A 19,306-nucleotide genomic window follows, 5' to 3' on the forward strand; every position below is an offset into this window, starting at 1 on the left:
CAAAACCGTTGTTCTACAGTTACCATAATTTTCAGGACAAATTCTAATTGTAAGAGAAAATTCTTTCTGTATACGGATATAAAAAATGCACACAAATACGTAGTATATATATTTGTAAAACAATCATAGTTATGAGATATATTTCTAATTCTTTTTTTAAATTATTTTATAGAATTTATTATAGATTTATATTTTGTTTGCGTAACTTTCTTATTTAAACCTTACATTTTTTTCTGGATAAATCTTATAAATATAAAAAAAATATGTTATACATTATATATAAAAAATTATTAATCTCGACAATGTGGGGCGTATCCGACTTATGCGATGTTAATAGAAAGTTAAAAAAATGGGTCTAGAATATTACATAAATATTTTATGGTATTCGCGTATAAAGAAAGAAAATTGCATAATTTTTCTTGTTACTAAAAAATTAAAAAGATTTTACGTCAATTGTTGAAAAAATAATGACCACAAATATGACTTAAATTTCAACATCTATTACACTAATAAACAACGTCCACGAATTGTTATTATCTTAACTTCCAACATGAATCCCTCGATAAAAAAAATGATATATCATTGACAAATCTGATAAGACTATAAGACTATCTTCTCAACGTTGATCCGACTATTTATAACGCATTTTTAATCTAAGAAGAAAGTTAGAAATATTTATAATAAAATATCCATGAAACAAAGATAAGACCGTGCATTTGCGGAAAAACACGCATATATACGTATGCACACGCTTGAATCATCACGATTCCCATCACAAAGGAATATCGTCACGGAATGGAGATCCCTAATAATTCTAACCTCACCTGGGAGGATTCCGCTATTCTCCGAGGTCCTCCGCTCTTCAGCCGGCGTCGACTCACGCGCGTTACATAAGGATCGCTTTTACTCGCGATTACATTTTACTGATGTCGCGGCGAACGAAAAAAAACAACGTATATGCACAGTAAAATAAGAAGAACGTAGAGCGCGAAGATAACCGCTTCCTCCGTTTCTTTTTCTCCGTTCAACTCCGTTAATGCCGCGGCTAGCCGCCAGGCGGTGCGCGCTTCGCTTTGATCAGCTGATCGTCCGCGCACGTGCGCTCATGTGTCAGAGTCGTACATTTTTTATATTTTAAATATATATACGACATATATATATATTTAATTAATGCATATTTATTAATGTTCAAATTTTTTCATTATCAAAAAATTATAGAAAGATACTGGATATAGACAAAAATGATTTTATCACATTGTTAAGTCTTGTTTTTCCTGTATACAGTTTCTTTTTTTTTTGTTTATTAAATATTCTGCGTCTTTTTTTTTCTTTTTTTCTAAAAAATTAACATATATTTTATTTATTTAGCTATAGTAGAAATAAAAAAGTCTAATTATAAAGTAGGTTCAAGCACGTTTTATGTACAATACTGTACATAACCTTCTAAGATACACACGCGTTATATTTTGACGCATTGTATCAACGAAAGAATTTATAAGCATTTAATTTAAAAATATTTATTAAATATTCATTCGAGATGTCAACGACACTGGCACTACCGCAAAAAAAATACTATAGACAACGCGCGCATTCGAATCCGATAGCAGATCATTGCATCGAATAGTGAGTAAAATTGTGTTATCTCTGTCATCAATTTTAAAGATTATAAAAATGTTGTATTATTTATTATTTACAGCCCCATAAAACCAAATTTAATGGATTGGAGTGCCTTGTATCCACAATATTTTACTGGCAACGAGGAAACACAGAAATATGTAGAGTTTGCGGATGTTGGTTGCGGCTATGGAGGATTGCTTGGTACCTTATTTTTTGTAATCCAATATATATTTTCTAGTGACAGATAAAAGTAATTAATAAATCAATTTCCAGTTGCCTTATCATCAATGTTTCCTGATAATCTGATACTTGGTATGGAAATTAGAGTAAAAGTATCAGACTATGTTATGGATCGCATTGCTGCTTTACGTTCACAAAATCCTGGTCAATACCAGAATATTGCCTGCCTAAGAACGAACGCCATGAAATATCTGCCAAATTATTTCTTCAAAGGACAAGTAAAAATAACAATCTCATTTGCCTGACATATACAAATATATAAAGTATATAGTTTATATTAATTAACATTTTTAATTTGCATAGTTAAAGAAGATGTTTTTCCTGTATCCAGACCCACATTTCAAAAAATCGAAACATAAATGGAGGATAATAAACAAGTCTTTATTAGCAGAATATGCTTATGTATTAGCAGAAGGGGTAAGTGTGGCTTAATTTCTTATATTAATTTTATAGAGTCTAATTGAGACAACTTTTTGTTATTATAGGCAACTGTATACACTGTAACAGACGTGAAAGATTTGCATGAATGGATAGTTCAACACTTTCAAGAACACCCGTTGTTTAAAGAAGTTTCTAAGCAGGATTTGGTAAGTGTTGGCAGTATTTGTAGCTATTTTTTTACATAGGTAATATAAATTAAATCAAATTTTGTGTTAATATAGGCGACCGATCCTGTAGTGGAAAAATTATACGAAAGCACTGAAGAAGGTCAGAAAGTAACCAGGAATAAAGGAAATAAATTCCTGGCTGTGTTCAGAAGGATTGCAGATACTTACATTGCAAGTAGCTAGCAGCAGCAGTTGTATATAATTGTATATATACATTATAATATCTGACTATCATCATGCAGCGAAAGATATTCTTGATGCTAATCTTGATGCCACATAAGGATATTCCTCCCTTGGACGTAACAATCGTATCTCTAAAATTGATTGAAGCAATTGAAAACATCGAGAATTATTTTTAAAAATAAAATATTTGATATTTCGCGATATATACCTTGTTTGGTTTTTCTTTTATTCATGCCAGATACCATATTCAAATAGTCTTTATGTCTGATATCTATGTGCTGAAATAGATGTATGGTTTTTAAAGCGAATTCTTCGTGCATTATGATGAATAACATCTGAAAAATATAAAGTTGATTAACAATGTTCTTCTTTAACAAATACTGAATATGAACTAAAAATAGCATCGTACTCTTTCCAATATATGATTAATTAATGCTCGTGGTGGTGAAATATACGATCTTTGTATCAATTTTTTTTTTTCGTGTAAATTCACTGTGAATTGCGAATAAAACAAATTCGATTCATTCTGCAAAACATCTTGTATAATATTTTTAAACACTTTACTATTGACTATTTCCCTAAAATAAAATGAAAAACATCAAATAAGATAATACATAAACTAAATACAAAACATAAATATGAAATAAAAATATTTATATTTTAAATAAATTATAAATCTAAATTTTTTGCTTATTATATATTTATGAAAATTAAAAATTTTACCATAATAATCCTTCTATAATAAATAAAGACCGACTAATATCTTCTTTTTTGAATGTTAACATTTGTTTATCATTTTTCTCGATGCATATTCCTTCTGGAGGTGCATTTGTTAATTCATTCATTAAATTACTTTTTAGAAATTTATCTTCTAAGCTGTATATAGAACATCGAATCGTTATAGTTTTATAAAAGGTTTGAGGCTTCTCCAAAACTTCCATCGATGATTTCTAAAAACAAAAAAAGATTAACTAATAATTTAATGTTTAAAAAAAAGTTACTGTTACTTTTCTCTTTAAAAAAAAAAAGATTGCATTATTTTAAAATAATTTGGATCTCTCCCTCCTTTGTTAAATTATCTACAATTTTTATTTTAATTTTTCAAATATTTAAAATAATTTTAATTTTAATTTTTCAAATATTTAATATTTTCAAATGTTTAAAACTTTATGGAATATATGTATATATATATATATATATATATATATTTATTTACTGGAATATTGACTCCTTTTTCTGTAATAGTAAAATGCTCTTCTAATTCTCGAGACAAATCTTCTAATTTGTACACATTTCTCTGATAAGTTCGTCTTTGGCTGGCATTAATAAACTCGCATGGTATATTAATATCAATCACGCAAGGGTATTCTTTGGTGTATATAGTTATGCGAAAAGTTTTAACAGCCATTGGTTTTATTAAGCCTTTTTGTGGGTAAACTTCGACGTGAATTACTCCAGGAATCTCATTTCTGAAAGAAAGATATAAATACTCATTCAATGGTAGAAGATATATTTTAAATCAATAAATAAGAATTTATATATATCATAGATTAATTTAAAGCAACAAACCTCTTCCATTCATAAGCGAGTACGTCGTGTATTGAATTATTGTGCATCATAATCATCCTTACTACGTGACGATGCGTAGCTATGTGTGAAATATTTATACAGTCAGCATTAAAATAAATTGGAATATCATCGTCATCTTCGTAGTTGCATTCGGATGGTATATATTCTCCAAGTGTTACTGGTTTATGTGGCAAGGAAGATTCGCCTTCCAATATCAATTCTTCCTCTTCATCACCCAGAGTCAGACATAATCTACCCTATTCAAATAAAGAGATAATATTTATTAATTTTTTTCTTTATTAAATTTGTTGTATATATATAACGATGATAAACCTTAAATATGCCAAATTGTCGTGGTTGAAATTTTAAAAGGATCGGGAAGGAAGATTGCGGATTCACGATTACATGTGGATTCGCACAGGAAAAAACCTCATAGCAGTGCTCTTGATTTATTTCACGCATTGTTTTGGGATTTATAGAGAATGGGATACTGTGATTTGTACCATTATATATCCAACATACCTGAAAATTTTTCACAAAAAAAATGTTATAAAAATTATATTAAATTTAAATAAAAATAATGACCTGATAAATAGGACTCTTGTCTCCCAAGTAAATATGCTGAAATTTAAAACGCGTGCCGTTTAAAAGATGAAGCTTGTTATCAGAATCGGACAATCCTTCTATTGTCATGAGTAAAAAAATATGACGATTATTCCCGAGGTCCAAGTCCCACTTTGATTCGGTCTTTCCTAATAATATATAACGCAGCTCTAGAGTTATCCAGTTTTCTTCCCCTGGCTGTATTTTATTAAAATATACATAAGATAATGATAAGACAAATTAATGATTAAATATTCATGTAACATTATACTTTAAGATTTCCCGTTTTTGGTTGCACAGAGCACACTTTTCTGTGCAAACAATCGTATTTCGCACGTTGCAACGAGAAGCCTTTCGTAATAGGTCGACAAGAACAAAGCTGCACTCTTTTAATATTCCAAGAAGCAGTCACTGCAGTTACGTTTCTTAAAAGTAATTTTATAACAACAGGACTTTCATTTAAGGCCATCGCCAGAAATTTGACATACAGTGTTTGTGAAGTTTCCGTTTGTACATCTCGAAGTAACGTATTGAAGCTAAGATTAAAAAATTTATAATTCATGTTTAAATGACAGTAAAATTATCGACGTTGCATAGATGATATGGAATTAGCATACGCATTAATTTTCATCAGCTTCCAAAGAAAAGCTTTGCTCACAACCGGAAAAGGCGCGTAACATTGTAAATCAATCACCTATTATTCATAATACAATTGCTATACAATTGCTATACAAATAATTATTATTATTATACACATAATATATTATTAAAATGCATTTTTATAATGCCACTCTATTTTTAAACAGCATTATTTCAAATTATATTTTGGAATAATGCTACGTATTTACTTTTAAGGTGGGTAACACGCATAAAGAGCGCAATTTGCAGATCTTTCTTGGCATCTGGTTCGGAATTAATGCATCTGCATGAAGATTTAGTCTCACAAAATATTGAACAAAAAGTTCGTAATATCCCGGTGTGGTTGGTGTAAGAGAAACCGTGATTATTTTATCTTGTCCGGCGAAAACGGTGTCCACATTCGGCTGTATTTTTACATCGCGTTCTATGTTTCCAATCGGCCAATTACAATGGCTACACGTTATCTTGTAATGGATATTTACCGGACTCAAATTAAATATATGAAAATTTAATTCTTTTGTAGCTTTGTACATCTGAACTCCGAAATTTAATTCGTCGGGCGCTGACTGGCGAAAAATAATATTGCGTTATAAAAGTTATATATATTTTATATTATTATTTAGCACGTTTATTTTAATTTACCACAAGATAGCCAGACTCGCAGCTTCCTATCAAGTGTAATTTTATGCAAACGGTGGGACCAATGGGAATTTCGTCTTTTAACACAATTAAAATGCATTTTACGTCAAACTCATAATTTCCAATTGTGGTAGGACAAAATATCCATTCGTGAATGACGGTATCATTAGAGTAAATTACGTTATTTTTATTTTGAATTCGGAGTTCAGGTGCCGCGTTAATAAATTCGTATCTAAAAATTCGATATTTTAATGAAAGAAAATTAAAATGATAAATTGATAATACTCATGCAGTTTTTAATTAGCAACAAGATGTATAAATAAGAGCACATTGATATTTTAATATCGTTATAAAAATAATTTACTTTAACGTATGTCGAGTAATATTTCGCATGCAGAATTGCTGCGATTCCTGGCAAAAAGGAAACGTCGGTGCAAAATTCACAAGATTTTGATCGCTAAAATTGGCATTAGCATATTCCGCGAATCCACGAAAATCTATGAAACATTCCGATTTTGTATTTCCATTGAAACGTATTGCCCAACGTTCCACGTAAACGCGTTCATTGTCAGTTCCGGGTAACATGCCGACTACAATAATTTGATAATCTCTAGAAAGGATAATAATATGATAAGAATAATGTCTCGTTTTGATCGGCAAAAAAATATATTAAAAATATCAGGTCATCAAATATTATGTAAAACCATATATGTACAACCGTTCGTAAAAATACAAAAATCATGATAGTCGGTCTAAATATCTAAATTATAAACAGAGAGAATTTTTCTTTAGAATATACCCTAAAAATTATGCTGATCGTGGGAAAATATATGGTACTGGAAGAATTTTATAAGAGAACTCTTATAAAAGAGAAATCTGATTAAATATTTACCAGAATAAAAAATATCAATATTTACCACAATAAGATATAAAATATGTTCGATTAAGTTTACTATGTACATATTAATATTTTTTATTGTGATAAATATTAATCAGAGAAACTCTTATAAAATTCTTGCAATACTGGAGGATTAATTTCAAGAGAAAATTCTCTCCGTGTATAGCTATGTGTGATGTAATGCAAATGTAATGATTTCTAATCTACACTAAATCTGAATAATTTAGACTTTAGACAATATTAAACTTTATGCTAAATGCAAGTATACTGATGAATTATTCCCATCATCGGTTTCACGACAAAGTGGCTCGATGTTGGTGGTATAAATCGATACATCAATGGCAAGTGTCCGAATTTTTTTATCAAGAACGTGGTATAAACCGGAAATGACGGTAAACAAGGAGGCATTTTGACTATGTGAGGTATTTCGTACTGGGGAATCCAACCATCAGAACAAATAGGAAACGAATGACCTATAAAAAAGAGCGTGTGATATCGTCGATATCGAATTAAGATAATCGTAATTATTATTTATGTCCTATACCGATTAATCGTACGGATGTGATTGCAGGAAATATAAGGGTTTCCTCATAAGGGAGATCTTCTTGCTGTTCGGTAAAAACATATCCGACGAATTCTCGTGCGTATAAATTACTTCTTTTGTCGGGATTAAATGTGACTTCGAACAGAACTGTTTGACACGCTGGTACTTTCGCGATAGCAGGTGTTATACAAAAAATTTCTTCAACATCTATATAAAATTTTATATTAATAGTAAAAAAAAAGAGAAAAATAAATCGATGTGCTTATAATTATATATTCGATTTTATTTCCGTGATACTTATTTAGATAATCTTGAAAAGTAAGAAAAAAGATGGAAAAAATATTAATGACAACGATCATATACATCATGATTCAAGGATGAAACCTTGGTCCCATTTAATTAATACGTCAGACCGTGTGTGATTAGTAAGGCATAGAGTTTCCGAAACTATTTGCGTAACATTATCTGTCATCAAATTAGCTTGACCAAAATCGATGTAATTTTTCGATAATGAAATCGCAGGCAAATCTTGCGCAGCGACGATAGTATCACTTGTGTATCCTTCAAAGCCATTCTTCAACCTCGCAGGGTAATTAAAGCGATTCTTTATATTTGTTTTACGTAATAATGTCGAGCTATAGTAACCGTATACTTCTATAATAATCGGTTTCTGTAATTCGAAAAACATTATCATCTGAATATTTTATTATAGGAGTTGAAAATTTAAACGTGACTTGAAACTGAAATAACTATTAATATAAAGTTTTACACAATGTTATTTTAATTTCATATCTGACTGAAACTAATGATCGTGTAAACAATGTATCTAAAAACATATTTTTTTGCATAAATTGTTGATTAATTAAAAGTTTAATTTATGCAAAAAGACACATTGTCTAGAGTTTGGATATACGTTGTTTATACAATGTTTATCATTATTTTGCAGTCAATTGTGGAATTAAAATGACATTACATAAAATTTTATTTAATATAATTTTTAATTTAAATTTTACTTCATAATAAAAGCCTGATTTGACAATTTATAAGAATTTTTCTCTTATTTTTTATTGGTGACAAATATCATTTTGTATTCCTCGTTAGAGAATAAGTACTTTTTATTTGTAGATAATATGAATTATTTATAAGATCTGTATCAATTCAGAATGTTAGCCATGACATTATCAAAATATAAAGCCTTTAAAATATTGTCTTGTTTGTTTAAATTAAATTTAAATTTTAATTTGTAAAAAATTAAAATTTTCGTTACGTGATTCAGAATTAAACACGGCAAGTGATATGTGTAGATTCCAGCTTTCTGAGGTGTGAAAGTGATAGTTATATATTTCCGAGAATGAGGTCCGATGTAGCCTTGCTTCGGATCGACTTTGAATGATCTTTGCGCCAGATCGATGTCAAACATAAAAATTGCCGTGGTTTTCGAATCATTAATAAACCTGATCCGCTTCTTCGTTTCATAACTCTCGTTCGTGCATATCATGACTAATCTCGTTGACGACGAGGAAATTATTGGTCCTAAGTATATATTATTAGCCACGTCATTCGATGACGTTTATTCAATGTTAACATCATCTCGACAAGACAAGAAAGCACTACTCCACGTCCAGATAATAAATGATTCATAATGACATTTTCAATTGCATTCGACGAAATTAACCAAGACATATGACATTTTCAAAGTAGCAAAAAATGTATAAGAAATGTTTAAAACTCATTTTCAAGGATATTTTAAAAACGTTAAAATAATGGGTTAAGTTCCTTTTTATTCATTAAAAAAACATTTATTTTAAAAACGTTAATGTGATATAAATATTTATTTAATTTTTATTAAATTTCGTTTTATTAATATTTCATTAATAATATTAATATAAAATATTAATAAAATAAATATTTAATAAATGTTAAATAAATATTATTTATATTGTATTATAACATTAAAATAAATATTTTAATTTTTTTAATGAATCAGAAGAGACTTAACTATATATATAATTATTTTAACATTTTTTAAATATCTTTTGAAAATAAATTTTAAATATTGTTTATACATTTTTTGTGTGCTATTTGAGTTGCTATTGAGTCTTATCTTATCGCAACTTAGTTATTAAATAGTAAGATATAATATGGTGATTAGAGAAATTCTTTCTCTATCTATTAATTTCAGTCGTACTTCGATCTAATTTCTTTTATTTTAAAAGATTGATTAAAGAGGGAGAGCGCACGTTTGGAATATTTTCTAATGAAAAGTTTTTCTCTCGAATATCATATATACATTGCAAAATAAAATGAATGAAATATTTTTCTTACCTATACACGTTCCACGAATCCTAATTTCCACTCGTTCGCCCACGGAATCCACGATCGTAAAGTAATCCACGTTTACCGAAAATGGCACGAACGGTCGATAGTATATTTTGCACTTGTATACTTGGCTGGGAGGCAAAGTCCAGGAATAGCTGCACAATTCGAACACGTGGTCCAGAGGATTCGTAGTGGCGTCTCTTCGAGCTTCGTAAATCTGTTCCACCTACACTTCAATTCAATCATATTTATCATCTTGTAATATTTTTTATACATGAAATACTTCGACATTGTCGCTGCCCAAATAAGGAGTCATAAATATATATATATGTCATATATATACTAACGCAACTTTCGTTGATTATCTCAATCCATTTGACAGCTGCGGCTCCAGTCTCCACCTCGCCGAACTCCACGTGAATTTTCCCATTCGGGGCCTCGCAGCCCATCATTTCCGCCTTAATTATGTTAATAAATATTCCTCTCGTCTCGTCGTTTCTCCTCTAAACCAAAGTGAAGTTGCTGCGAGAAGCGCGCTGACCCGCTGACGTCATTCGAGTTCGAGGTCTCGATCGCTCGAAACCTCGCGACTCTCGAGAGCTCCAGACGTCCTTGAGTGACGTCACGACTTGTTTTGGTCGCATCCTCCAAGGTGGGGGCGACGCATTTCTCGGTCTCAGTTAAGCGAAGTCGCAGAATCGCGTTCCTGGCGTCGCTTTTGCTCGATAATTCCCTGAAGATAATCCTCGCGGAAGCTCTCTGCGAGCGCGGCGGAGGAGAAGAGTGAACGGCGTTTCGTCATCGTGCGTCTTTCTCACGTTCTACATATATGGCTTTGTGACAGTTGCGGGCCTCGCGCGCGAGTCGCACCCCGGAAAGAAAAAAAAACATGGTCCAGCCACGCGCCTCCTCGTCGAGCATCCTCTACCTCCTGATCGCGATCGCGCATCTGTGCTCGTGTACACGTCACGATAATTACAACGATTGTAAGTTGGAAGATTTACATGACACATGTCTCATTTCTAACCTCACTTTTTTTTCGTGCGTTCTCCAAGAGTCCTAACACATCCTGGGTTGCGCTCCAAACGTCCTCTTCGAGGAAAATTTTACTGACAATCTATATAATGTACTAGATTTTTTTAAGTAAAATTTTCTTCGAAGAGGACGTTTTGAAACGCAGGCCCTGAACGCCTTCAGAGAACATCTTGAGGATATCTTACGAATATTAGGGAAATAATTATAATTGGATTAAATTGGTTGAAAGCACATTAAATTAAAAAAAAATATTGTGTGCTCTCCTCCTGTAGATGCTCTCGAGAATGACAAGATCTGTCATCCGCTGAACAAGAGGCACCAGCATGATCTGCGGAATGGTACCGCGGCGATTGTCTCGGCCCGTCACATGTTCGATCGCTGGGTCGTGAAGAACAATCAGACCTGCACGTTCACCTTCAAGACCGCGAGAGGCGAGGGTCTCTTTGCGGTCATCCATAAAATGTTTTTTCGACGTGACGGCAATCGCTGTTTGGATTATGTGCGGGTGAGTTACGGATATGATGAACGAATCAATTTTCTTCTTTCATCCTTCTTTTCATTCTGAAAAATAAAACTGTTTATTAATAAATATATATATATATATATATATATATATATCGATTTTGAATGATAAAATGAAATATACAGTAAATAAAATAATTTTTATATCATAAATATTAGTTTCAATGCTTCAGATATATTTAAAATATGTTTCTAAATTCTGTGCACTTTATAAAGCTTTAAAGTATGTGTACATATATATAAAATTATAATATTAATATATTTGTATTATAATATTACTATATATACAGTTTATTACCTAAGTAATAAAACTGTGGTTAATCTTCTATTAAGTATATTCACACACAGCTTTAAAAATATCTCTCTTGAAGGTCTAGTAGTTTTTTAGCGCTAAATATTTACTTAGTATTTATGTGTCAAGTGTGATATGATATTGTTCTGAAAAAAGAAATTTTAATTTCTTCGATACACTATTTGCTCAATACAATATATTATAAATATATAAGAAAGATGAAAAATATTACATGTGATAAAACTTGAGTTAATCAATGATTCTAAAGAATTTTCTGAAATTATATTTTAATAAATTTCAAATTAATTGTCTGGAATTATTAAAATGATAGATTGTATTAACTTTCAGATTAAGCTTTCAAATAAAGTTGGATAGAATTCAATAAATTTAATCTACATAGAGATAATGTACATATGTGTTTCTACATTTTACCTTAAAGAAATTAAAGTTCACACTTATTAATTATATATATACAAAAAATTAATCAAGATTGAAGCTTGATGTAATTAAAATTTGCATTTGCAATATTAGATTTTTAACATGTATTTTATTACAGTTTAAGAGAAGCGATGGTCATTATACAGGCAAGTTCTGTGGAGAGATAGACCGCCAGGCAACGTACTTTCCAGTTACTGAATTTGAAGAAAATTCACATAATATGGATGATACCCTGCACGACGAATATGCCGAATTTGATCCCATTAAGAAGCTGAAAGTGCTTTCAATGGAAATTAGTACAACAGAATTGGAAACTGAGATATTCATCTCCAAGGAGAAAGTAGCGGATGGAGAATATCTGGATCTGAGTATAGTTTACACTCCATACAGAAGTATGTTTCTAATATATCTAATAATCTAATATATCTGTAAATCAAATGTAACAAATATATAAACTATCTGGTTCAATAATTTATTTGCAGATTGCAAGAAAGTGGATTTTACGCGATACAAACCGGTCGGACGTGACATTTGCATTCGGAAGGAATACCTGTGCGATATGATTTACAATTGTCCGCTTGGTATTTGTTCGGACGAGGTCAATTGCTCATACATCACCGATCGGTTTCCCAGAGACGATACTGCCACGAAAGTCACTGTAGGAGCGGTCACCACTATAATCCTCTGTCTCATCATTTTCCTCATGTGTCTGTGGATCTGCAAGAAATCTGGTAAGTTATGCTGGTCATCAGATTGCGCCGGTCCACAAGTGTGTTCACGACCTGGTTCCTTACCGGATGCGGACGGAGGTCTGGGATCCAATCGCGGAGTCCCCACGGCTCCTATGCTAGAGGTTGCGGTATCTTCTCCCCTCGCAAACAAGGATCTGCCTCCCAGTTACGACTCGTTATTCCCTGAACAGAGCAATCCTGCCAGATCGTAAGTTGTTGAATCTGATTAGAGTTAAAGCGCGTTCAACACGTCGTCTAATGTTTTAATTAGACGCTGTGTTACGTGTATGACGTAACAAGGCCGTCCTTTTCCCCACATGCATCTGTTCCACAAGTGTGAACAAAATTCTGTTAAAAATAAGACCTTCATCAAGAAAAAAAGAAAAAATTAATGTGAATGCAGCATCAATTTTGATCATGTGCCAACACGAGCTGAAAGATATAAACAGCTTTAGAATGTTATTGATATAATAGACGACTCATAAAATCGAGAGACATGGAGTTGTAATAAATATACATATATAATATAGATACTATTCTTTAGCAACGAATTTTTTTTTCTTGAACGAATTCTCATTTTATGTTCCTCCTTTCTAGTTTGTGAATAAGAAAGCCTTTAAAAAATCAACTAATATTTTTCATACATCAATTTTGATAAATTTAATCAATGCAATCAATCGTCGCACAATCGAAGCATTAATCCTCTATTATCTATATAGTTATGTCACTGCACGTCACAGTACTATCATACTAACGTCACGTTTGTTCCTTGTATGATTAATGATTACAAGGAATGCACAGTTAATATCTAACTCGGTTGTTTTTTTTATGTATAGCTTTAAGTTTCAGTTTGGTATTATTTAATAAATATTAAAATGTATATTGCAAGAAATTTGTTCATCAATCAAAGAAGGAACATAGACCATGAAAATGGTTTTTGATATTTAACAAAATATAATTACGATTTTTCTTAAATCAAAATATTCAATGCAGTATTTTTTTAAATATGTTAATAAAATTTGAAGTTATTTCTTATTGATATTAACTTTTCTCATTTAAATTGTATACTGTATACTATTGTATTCTTATTAATATTAGACAAGAAAAATGAATTGTAACTACTTCGAAGAAAAAAAACTTTAAGAGGATCTATTGTGTTCATATAGACATTCACAAAACAAATAATATATGAACTTGCTGTATTGTAGCATATTTTTTGATAAATGATATATCTTATTTAGGTATGCGCGGAGATATGTTTATAACAACTTTTGTATCTATAAAAGTGTAAAAATTTTATAACAATTATACAGACCCTAGACGTGTGCGTGTATATTTTTGAGATTGAATATTATATAAGCTTCTTTATAAAATGTACGTAACAATTTATTGTGTAAATATCCAATTTGTGATAATAAAGACTTATAGATCTATACTTTATAAATATATATACTTATAGATATAGATATATATGTATAAACATATAAAAAAATGTTGGCCGATGAAGATTTATTTCTCGTCTTTGAATTCTGTATGCACAGATATATGCTCGAGTAACCATAAACAATCATTAATGATGTGATCAATCTCAGCTGGTCCAGTTACTAATGAATGATTGTCATCATATACAAGCATTCTGCAATGTGTCAATTTTTTCGATAACGCAATGCACAATTTTCAGTCCATTGTACTTAAATAAAGGTATCAACTTACTTAGTTTTTACTTTGTTAGTTTTGAGCCGATGATACCACATTGTTCCTTGAGAGGATGGTACTCGTAAATCTTTCGTTCCAATGCAAATTAAAGTGGGTGCCTTAACTTTATCGATGTGCGAAATCGGCGAGCATTTCTTCATTTTTACGAACATGTCGATGTTTTCTGGCCAAGGACCGCTAACCAAGTAAGGAAAACCTGCCTCTACAATGCACCTGTAATGAAAATTAAATGTTCGTATTGAAATATATAATTTAACGTGAGTCCAAACATTTGTGTGAATTATCGTTACATATAATTCACTACAAAGTTATACATTTACAAAAAGAGAAAAAAGGAAAACTGTATTTCAGTCAAACTTAGACTAGTCGCGATTGATGGATACATTTGAGATAACGATTAAGCTTACACATTATGAAGATACGCTATTTTTTCTTCCTTAGTCAGAGTATTGCGACTGAAATACAAATACGGGATATTGAATAATTTAGATGTGAATAATAATGTTATTAGATGTTAAGTGTCTTTTTACCAATCAGGAATATCTGATACACCAAACATGATGGAGATATCGATTACTGGATTTCTCGCCACTACTGCTTTGTACATATCCTGAAATAAAAATTTTTATACTAAATGAATATAGTTTTGCTTTGTATATAAACTTAACAATATTTAAATTACTAAATTTATTATACAAATCCATTATATTTGTTTTGCTTACCGGAACTTGCCCACTTAAATGTGTTACCAAAAATCCACCATGAGATCCACCGCAAAGACCTATGCGTTCTGGATCGAGCCAAGGATATTTTTTGATTGCTTCTTGCGTAGCAGTTACACAGTCCTGCACATCTATGTCCCCAACTTTTCCTTGAAGATAGTCTACAGTCGCGCTGCCCATTCCCGTAGAACCACGATAATTCACTTGTACTATTGCAAAACCTGAAAATTTTATATAATTAATTAATATATAATCTCTTTGAAAAATTCAGATTTAGATAAGATCTTTAAATATCTGTTTCATAAAGATTTATTCATGATGCACAAATAATTTCCTAAATACTATTAAAATTAATTAAACAAAAATTAAATTGTATAAGAGTTAAGATTATATAAGAAAAAAATATATCTTTCCTAACAGAATGTGTTTTATTGAATAGTATGTTCTGTCATTTCACAATTTTTACTTTATTATTAGAAGTACAAATTTAATTTACTTTCTTATAAAACAGTATAAATAAGCAGAAGAATATAAATGTGTAAGATTGGAATAACTCAAAGATAGAAGCAGACATTTATAAAGTATATGATCTGGATGGGAGAATCGATCCAAAATCATCTGCGTCCTATATATTTTTTATTTATATATTTACAAAGAGAAATAAAAGATTTAAATATAATACCTGCTGATACCAAGAAAGAGTGATCCAATATAAATACGTTTGTGAAATTGCTATGAGGGCCTCCGTGTGGTATAACCACAAAAGGAACTGATTTATCTTTACCACTTTTTGGACCAAAATAAATGAAGTTAAACTGTCCTGAAAATAACATAACAAAGATATAATTTTTTGAGATAATTATAAAATAAATCATACAAGCAATGCAAGCCACTTACTTATGCTCTCATCATTGTTATAAATATATTCATTAGGTTCATATATAATTTCTTTAAGCTCATTAATTTTCATTGGAGTTGTAATTGTAGTTCTTGCGATATCGCCAATATTTGCTGCTTCACTTTTAAAACGACCTACCATAAGACTGGCAGGTTGTGTTAAGGATGTATTTAAAAATGCAATTATATCTCCTTTTACATCCAATATAGTAAGGCTGCTTCCATCATTTTTTACTTCAGTAATATCTTTTGTTTCTGTAAATAAAATTTATAATTTTTGTAAGTGAATAAATAACAGAAATATTAATGTGATAAAACAGTTCTACATAAAATCTTGATATCTTACTTATATTAACAATGTATGAAACAATATTGTTTCTTTGAGGTGTACTGAAAAATAAGTATTGAGAGTCATCACTCCAACAATTATGAGGTAAACGACTGTATATTCCATAAAAGTGCCGATTATGATTAATTGTTTTGCTCATTTGTACTTTTTCCACGATTTGGTTACCCTAGATTTAAAATAAAAAAATTTAATACTTGAAACAGTAAACAAATTCTCCTAACATCTACTGTCATTCTTAATTTAATATAATATTACATGGTTTTCCTTTATTCTCAAATCTTGTAACATAAGCGTGTGTGCATTATGATGTGGGACAGCACCAGCTTCCCTCTGTAACCAAATAAGATAATTTCCATCAGGGCTAATTCTAGGACTGTGTACAGCACATCCTTCATCAGATAACTTTCCTGTATAATAAAAGTTATAATATATTTCGTTGTTATTTTATATATACAATTTTATATAACAATTTAATTATTACTTACGGAATTCTCCATTTTTCAATAAAAATATCCAGGAATATCTGTTGGTGCATGCAACTAGACCTAAATATTGTGGCTCGTGTTTCCAAGCAACACCGACTACATCTTGATCTTTTGTCCAAATCACTTGTCCAGGAGAAAGTTCATCTGGTATTCCAGATAAAACTGTAATGTTGTCTGTTGTTGTGTCAAGAACTACAACAACAGGTCGATGTTTTCCTACCATTTGTTCTCCCCAGTGTGGTTTATAGATATACTCATTTCCCTAAATTAGTAAGAAAGATAATAAGTAATGATACAAAATTTGATCAATTATTCATACAAAAATAGAGTATTAGATGTATTTAAAAAAATGAAAGTCTCACCACTGTTGTTTCTTCATCCTCTTTCTTTTCCTTATCTTTCTTATCTAATGGTTTTTGCTTATAAAATGGTTCTGATTTAGAAAGCTTCTTTTCCGCTATATATAATACTTTGGTGTTATCAGGCGACCACTCAAATGATCGAAATTCGACTGCAAAAAAGCGTATTATATTTTTAATATTAAATAATTAATATTAAAAATTAAATTTGACAGACTTGTTCATACTATCTGTATAAACATCTCCATGAACATCCAAAGCAGATAGATCGTAATTCTTCACAAAATGCTGCTTATCCCAAATTTCTATAAATTGTTTTGTAGAATTATCAATTATAGCTTGTCGCAATACAGCCCTACGTTCTTCATTTTTTGTCAAAGTGGACATGAGCCTATTTAAAACAGATTTATTCAAATGTAAGCAATATTGTGAATGTTTCATACTATTTAAAAAAATATATATGCAAATTGTACATACTCTGTGGTAACATCAATTGGAAATCCACTGGAGATCGGAGTTAAGTCTGAATTTAAATCATATTTCTGTAAGAAACGTTGATCCGTCTTTCTCTCTAGATTTCTTTGTGTCCATAAGCCTTGTATAGATAATCTACCATTTGCAGAGCCCAGAATCCGTGCACCGATTAAGGACGGATGTGCAGCTAATGATTTGTATAACTTTACCAATTCTTTTACCTGCAAAATACATATTTCTTTATGTAATCATTTCACATGTCATTGTATCATAGATTTTTTGCTATAAAAAATTATAGATATATATAAATATCATATATCGGGTGTTCTAAAAAGATACAACTAAAATTTTAGGGATAATTCCTTACACCTAAAGGATGAAAAAAAGTTACATAAACATGAATGCAAAAACATTTTTCTCAGAAGGTAGAGCTTCTTTTCTGAGTATGTGATGTTATGGCTAAATGAGATAGTGATCTTCAGCCAGGTAGAAATCAGAAAAATATTGCTCTTTAATGTTATGGCTGAATAATAACACAATATGAAACATTAACTCCTAACGAAAAAAAAAACTTGCTCAGCCGCTTGCTGTTCATGTAACATTATTTCATTCGATTTTTCCAAATAAAAAAAATAATTACGGACCTGTCCAGATGTCATTTTGATTTTCTTGTATCGCCTCTTGATGCGACTCACGAATACTGTTGAAAAACACACATACGCCGAGTTCAAGAGATAGCGTTTAAACAGCGATAACTGATGATAACACTGATAACGCCAGTAGATATATAGCGCAATATCGCTATGCAATTAATGTTATCGTACTTCTTATCACAATCGTCGTTATATAAATATGAAATGCAAACTGTGAAAAAACTCGTCTATGTTCTAAATTAACCATAACCTTATATTTCGGACGCAGCGCAGAGACTGACAGCGCCACTATTCGAGTTATGTTCGAACTAAAATCAGTCACGTGACAAGCGCTCCGAAATTAGTTTCAGCGCTCCTACTCGGGCTACGAGCGAATTAAAGTCAGTCACGTGACAAGACTGCGAGGAGCAACTTCTTCGTACAAGCGCAGTGAGTTTGCTTTCAAATTTATTTCAATAATAGTTCTATCGAAATCTTTATAACACATTACGTGAAATAGTGCACAAGTGCGGGTGAAATTGATAAAAGTATTCCAATAATAACAATTAAACAAAGACAATAATAATGTGTTGTTTCAGAATGAGAATAAAGTACTTGAATTATACACACACATACAAGCAGTACGAACGAAGAGAAAGATGCGATAAATTTATGTAAGTAACATTTGTTTAATAACTTGCTTCATTTTCGATACCATTCGATAGCATCATGTGCCATTTAGGACACCAAAATTCGCGCATATATAATTAAGCAGACATCTTTAAGAAATCTTAT

At 30.8% G+C, this 19,306-nt stretch overlaps 5 protein-coding genes across 6 annotated transcripts in view; 3 read left to right on the forward strand and 2 right to left on the reverse strand.

Moving 5' to 3' along the window:
* The first annotated feature begins 1,056 nt into the window (after positions 1 to 1,056).
* On the forward strand, positions 1,057 to 2,851 carry LOC114941618 (tRNA (guanine-N(7)-)-methyltransferase). Its single transcript, XM_029316640.2, has 6 exons — positions 1,057 to 1,623; positions 1,697 to 1,818; positions 1,891 to 2,075; positions 2,161 to 2,274; positions 2,343 to 2,444; positions 2,520 to 2,851. The coding sequence occupies exons 1-6, from the start codon at positions 1,538 to 1,540 to the stop codon at positions 2,646 to 2,648; spliced, it is 738 nt and encodes a 245-aa protein (XP_029172473.1). The 5' UTR covers positions 1,057 to 1,537; the 3' UTR covers positions 2,649 to 2,851.
* Positions 1,475 to 12,020, reverse strand: LOC114941622 (cilia- and flagella-associated protein 65). The gene is made up of 20 exons (XM_085486963.1): positions 11,715 to 12,020; positions 10,207 to 11,455; positions 9,866 to 10,085; positions 8,808 to 9,073; positions 7,925 to 8,210; positions 7,541 to 7,747; positions 7,265 to 7,469; positions 6,463 to 6,708; positions 6,102 to 6,330; positions 5,669 to 6,025; positions 5,438 to 5,514; positions 5,092 to 5,356; positions 4,803 to 5,018; positions 4,551 to 4,739; positions 4,218 to 4,474; positions 3,865 to 4,117; positions 3,372 to 3,598; positions 3,058 to 3,226; positions 2,857 to 2,983; positions 1,475 to 2,779 (listed from the first exon to the last, which is right to left on the reverse strand). Exons 2-20 carry the CDS (start codon positions 10,309 to 10,311, stop codon positions 2,700 to 2,702), a joined length of 3,981 nt encoding a protein of 1,326 aa, XP_085343089.1. The 5' UTR covers positions 10,312 to 11,455; positions 11,715 to 12,020; the 3' UTR covers positions 1,475 to 2,699.
* Positions 10,483 to 14,312, forward strand: LOC114941617 (uncharacterized). The gene is made up of 4 exons (XM_029316639.2): positions 10,483 to 10,845; positions 11,167 to 11,399; positions 12,265 to 12,538; positions 12,629 to 14,312. Exons 1-4 carry the CDS (start codon positions 10,749 to 10,751, stop codon positions 13,087 to 13,089), a joined length of 1,065 nt encoding a protein of 354 aa, XP_029172472.2. The 5' UTR covers positions 10,483 to 10,748; the 3' UTR covers positions 13,090 to 14,312.
* LOC114941615 (acylamino-acid-releasing enzyme) lies at positions 13,448 to 18,835 on the reverse strand. Of its 2 annotated transcripts, XM_029316637.2 has the most exons (14): positions 18,524 to 18,835; positions 17,883 to 18,100; positions 17,633 to 17,796; positions 17,409 to 17,557; positions 17,047 to 17,308; positions 16,817 to 16,968; positions 16,559 to 16,727; positions 16,213 to 16,467; positions 15,998 to 16,135; positions 15,316 to 15,536; positions 15,124 to 15,203; positions 15,001 to 15,048; positions 14,591 to 14,806; positions 13,448 to 14,513 (listed from the first exon to the last, which is right to left on the reverse strand). In XM_029316637.2, the coding sequence occupies exons 1-14, from the start codon at positions 18,536 to 18,538 to the stop codon at positions 14,387 to 14,389; spliced, it is 2,214 nt and encodes a 737-aa protein (XP_029172470.2). In that variant the 5' UTR covers positions 18,539 to 18,835; the 3' UTR covers positions 13,448 to 14,386. The 2 variants fall into 2 exon arrangements, with proteins under 2 accessions (XP_029172470.2, XP_085343085.1); XM_085486959.1 differs by lacking the exon at positions 15,001 to 15,048 and having other exon boundaries at positions 18,524 to 18,834.
* Positions 18,660 to 19,306, forward strand: part of LOC114941624 (uncharacterized) — a 39,608-nt gene continuing 38,961 nt past the window's right edge. The window contains exons 1-2 of the mRNA XM_085486962.1: positions 18,660 to 18,961; positions 19,111 to 19,185. The gene's annotated coding sequence lies outside the window, so the exon portion shown is untranslated. The remainder of the gene's footprint in view (positions 18,962 to 19,110; positions 19,186 to 19,306) is intronic.

This window comes from Nylanderia fulva, unplaced genomic scaffold (genome assembly GCF_048542155.1).
Source record: "Nylanderia fulva isolate GAGA-0341 unplaced genomic scaffold, ASM4854215v1 Scaffold5, whole genome shotgun sequence".
Taxonomy (NCBI): Eukaryota; Metazoa; Arthropoda; class Insecta; order Hymenoptera; family Formicidae; genus Nylanderia; species Nylanderia fulva.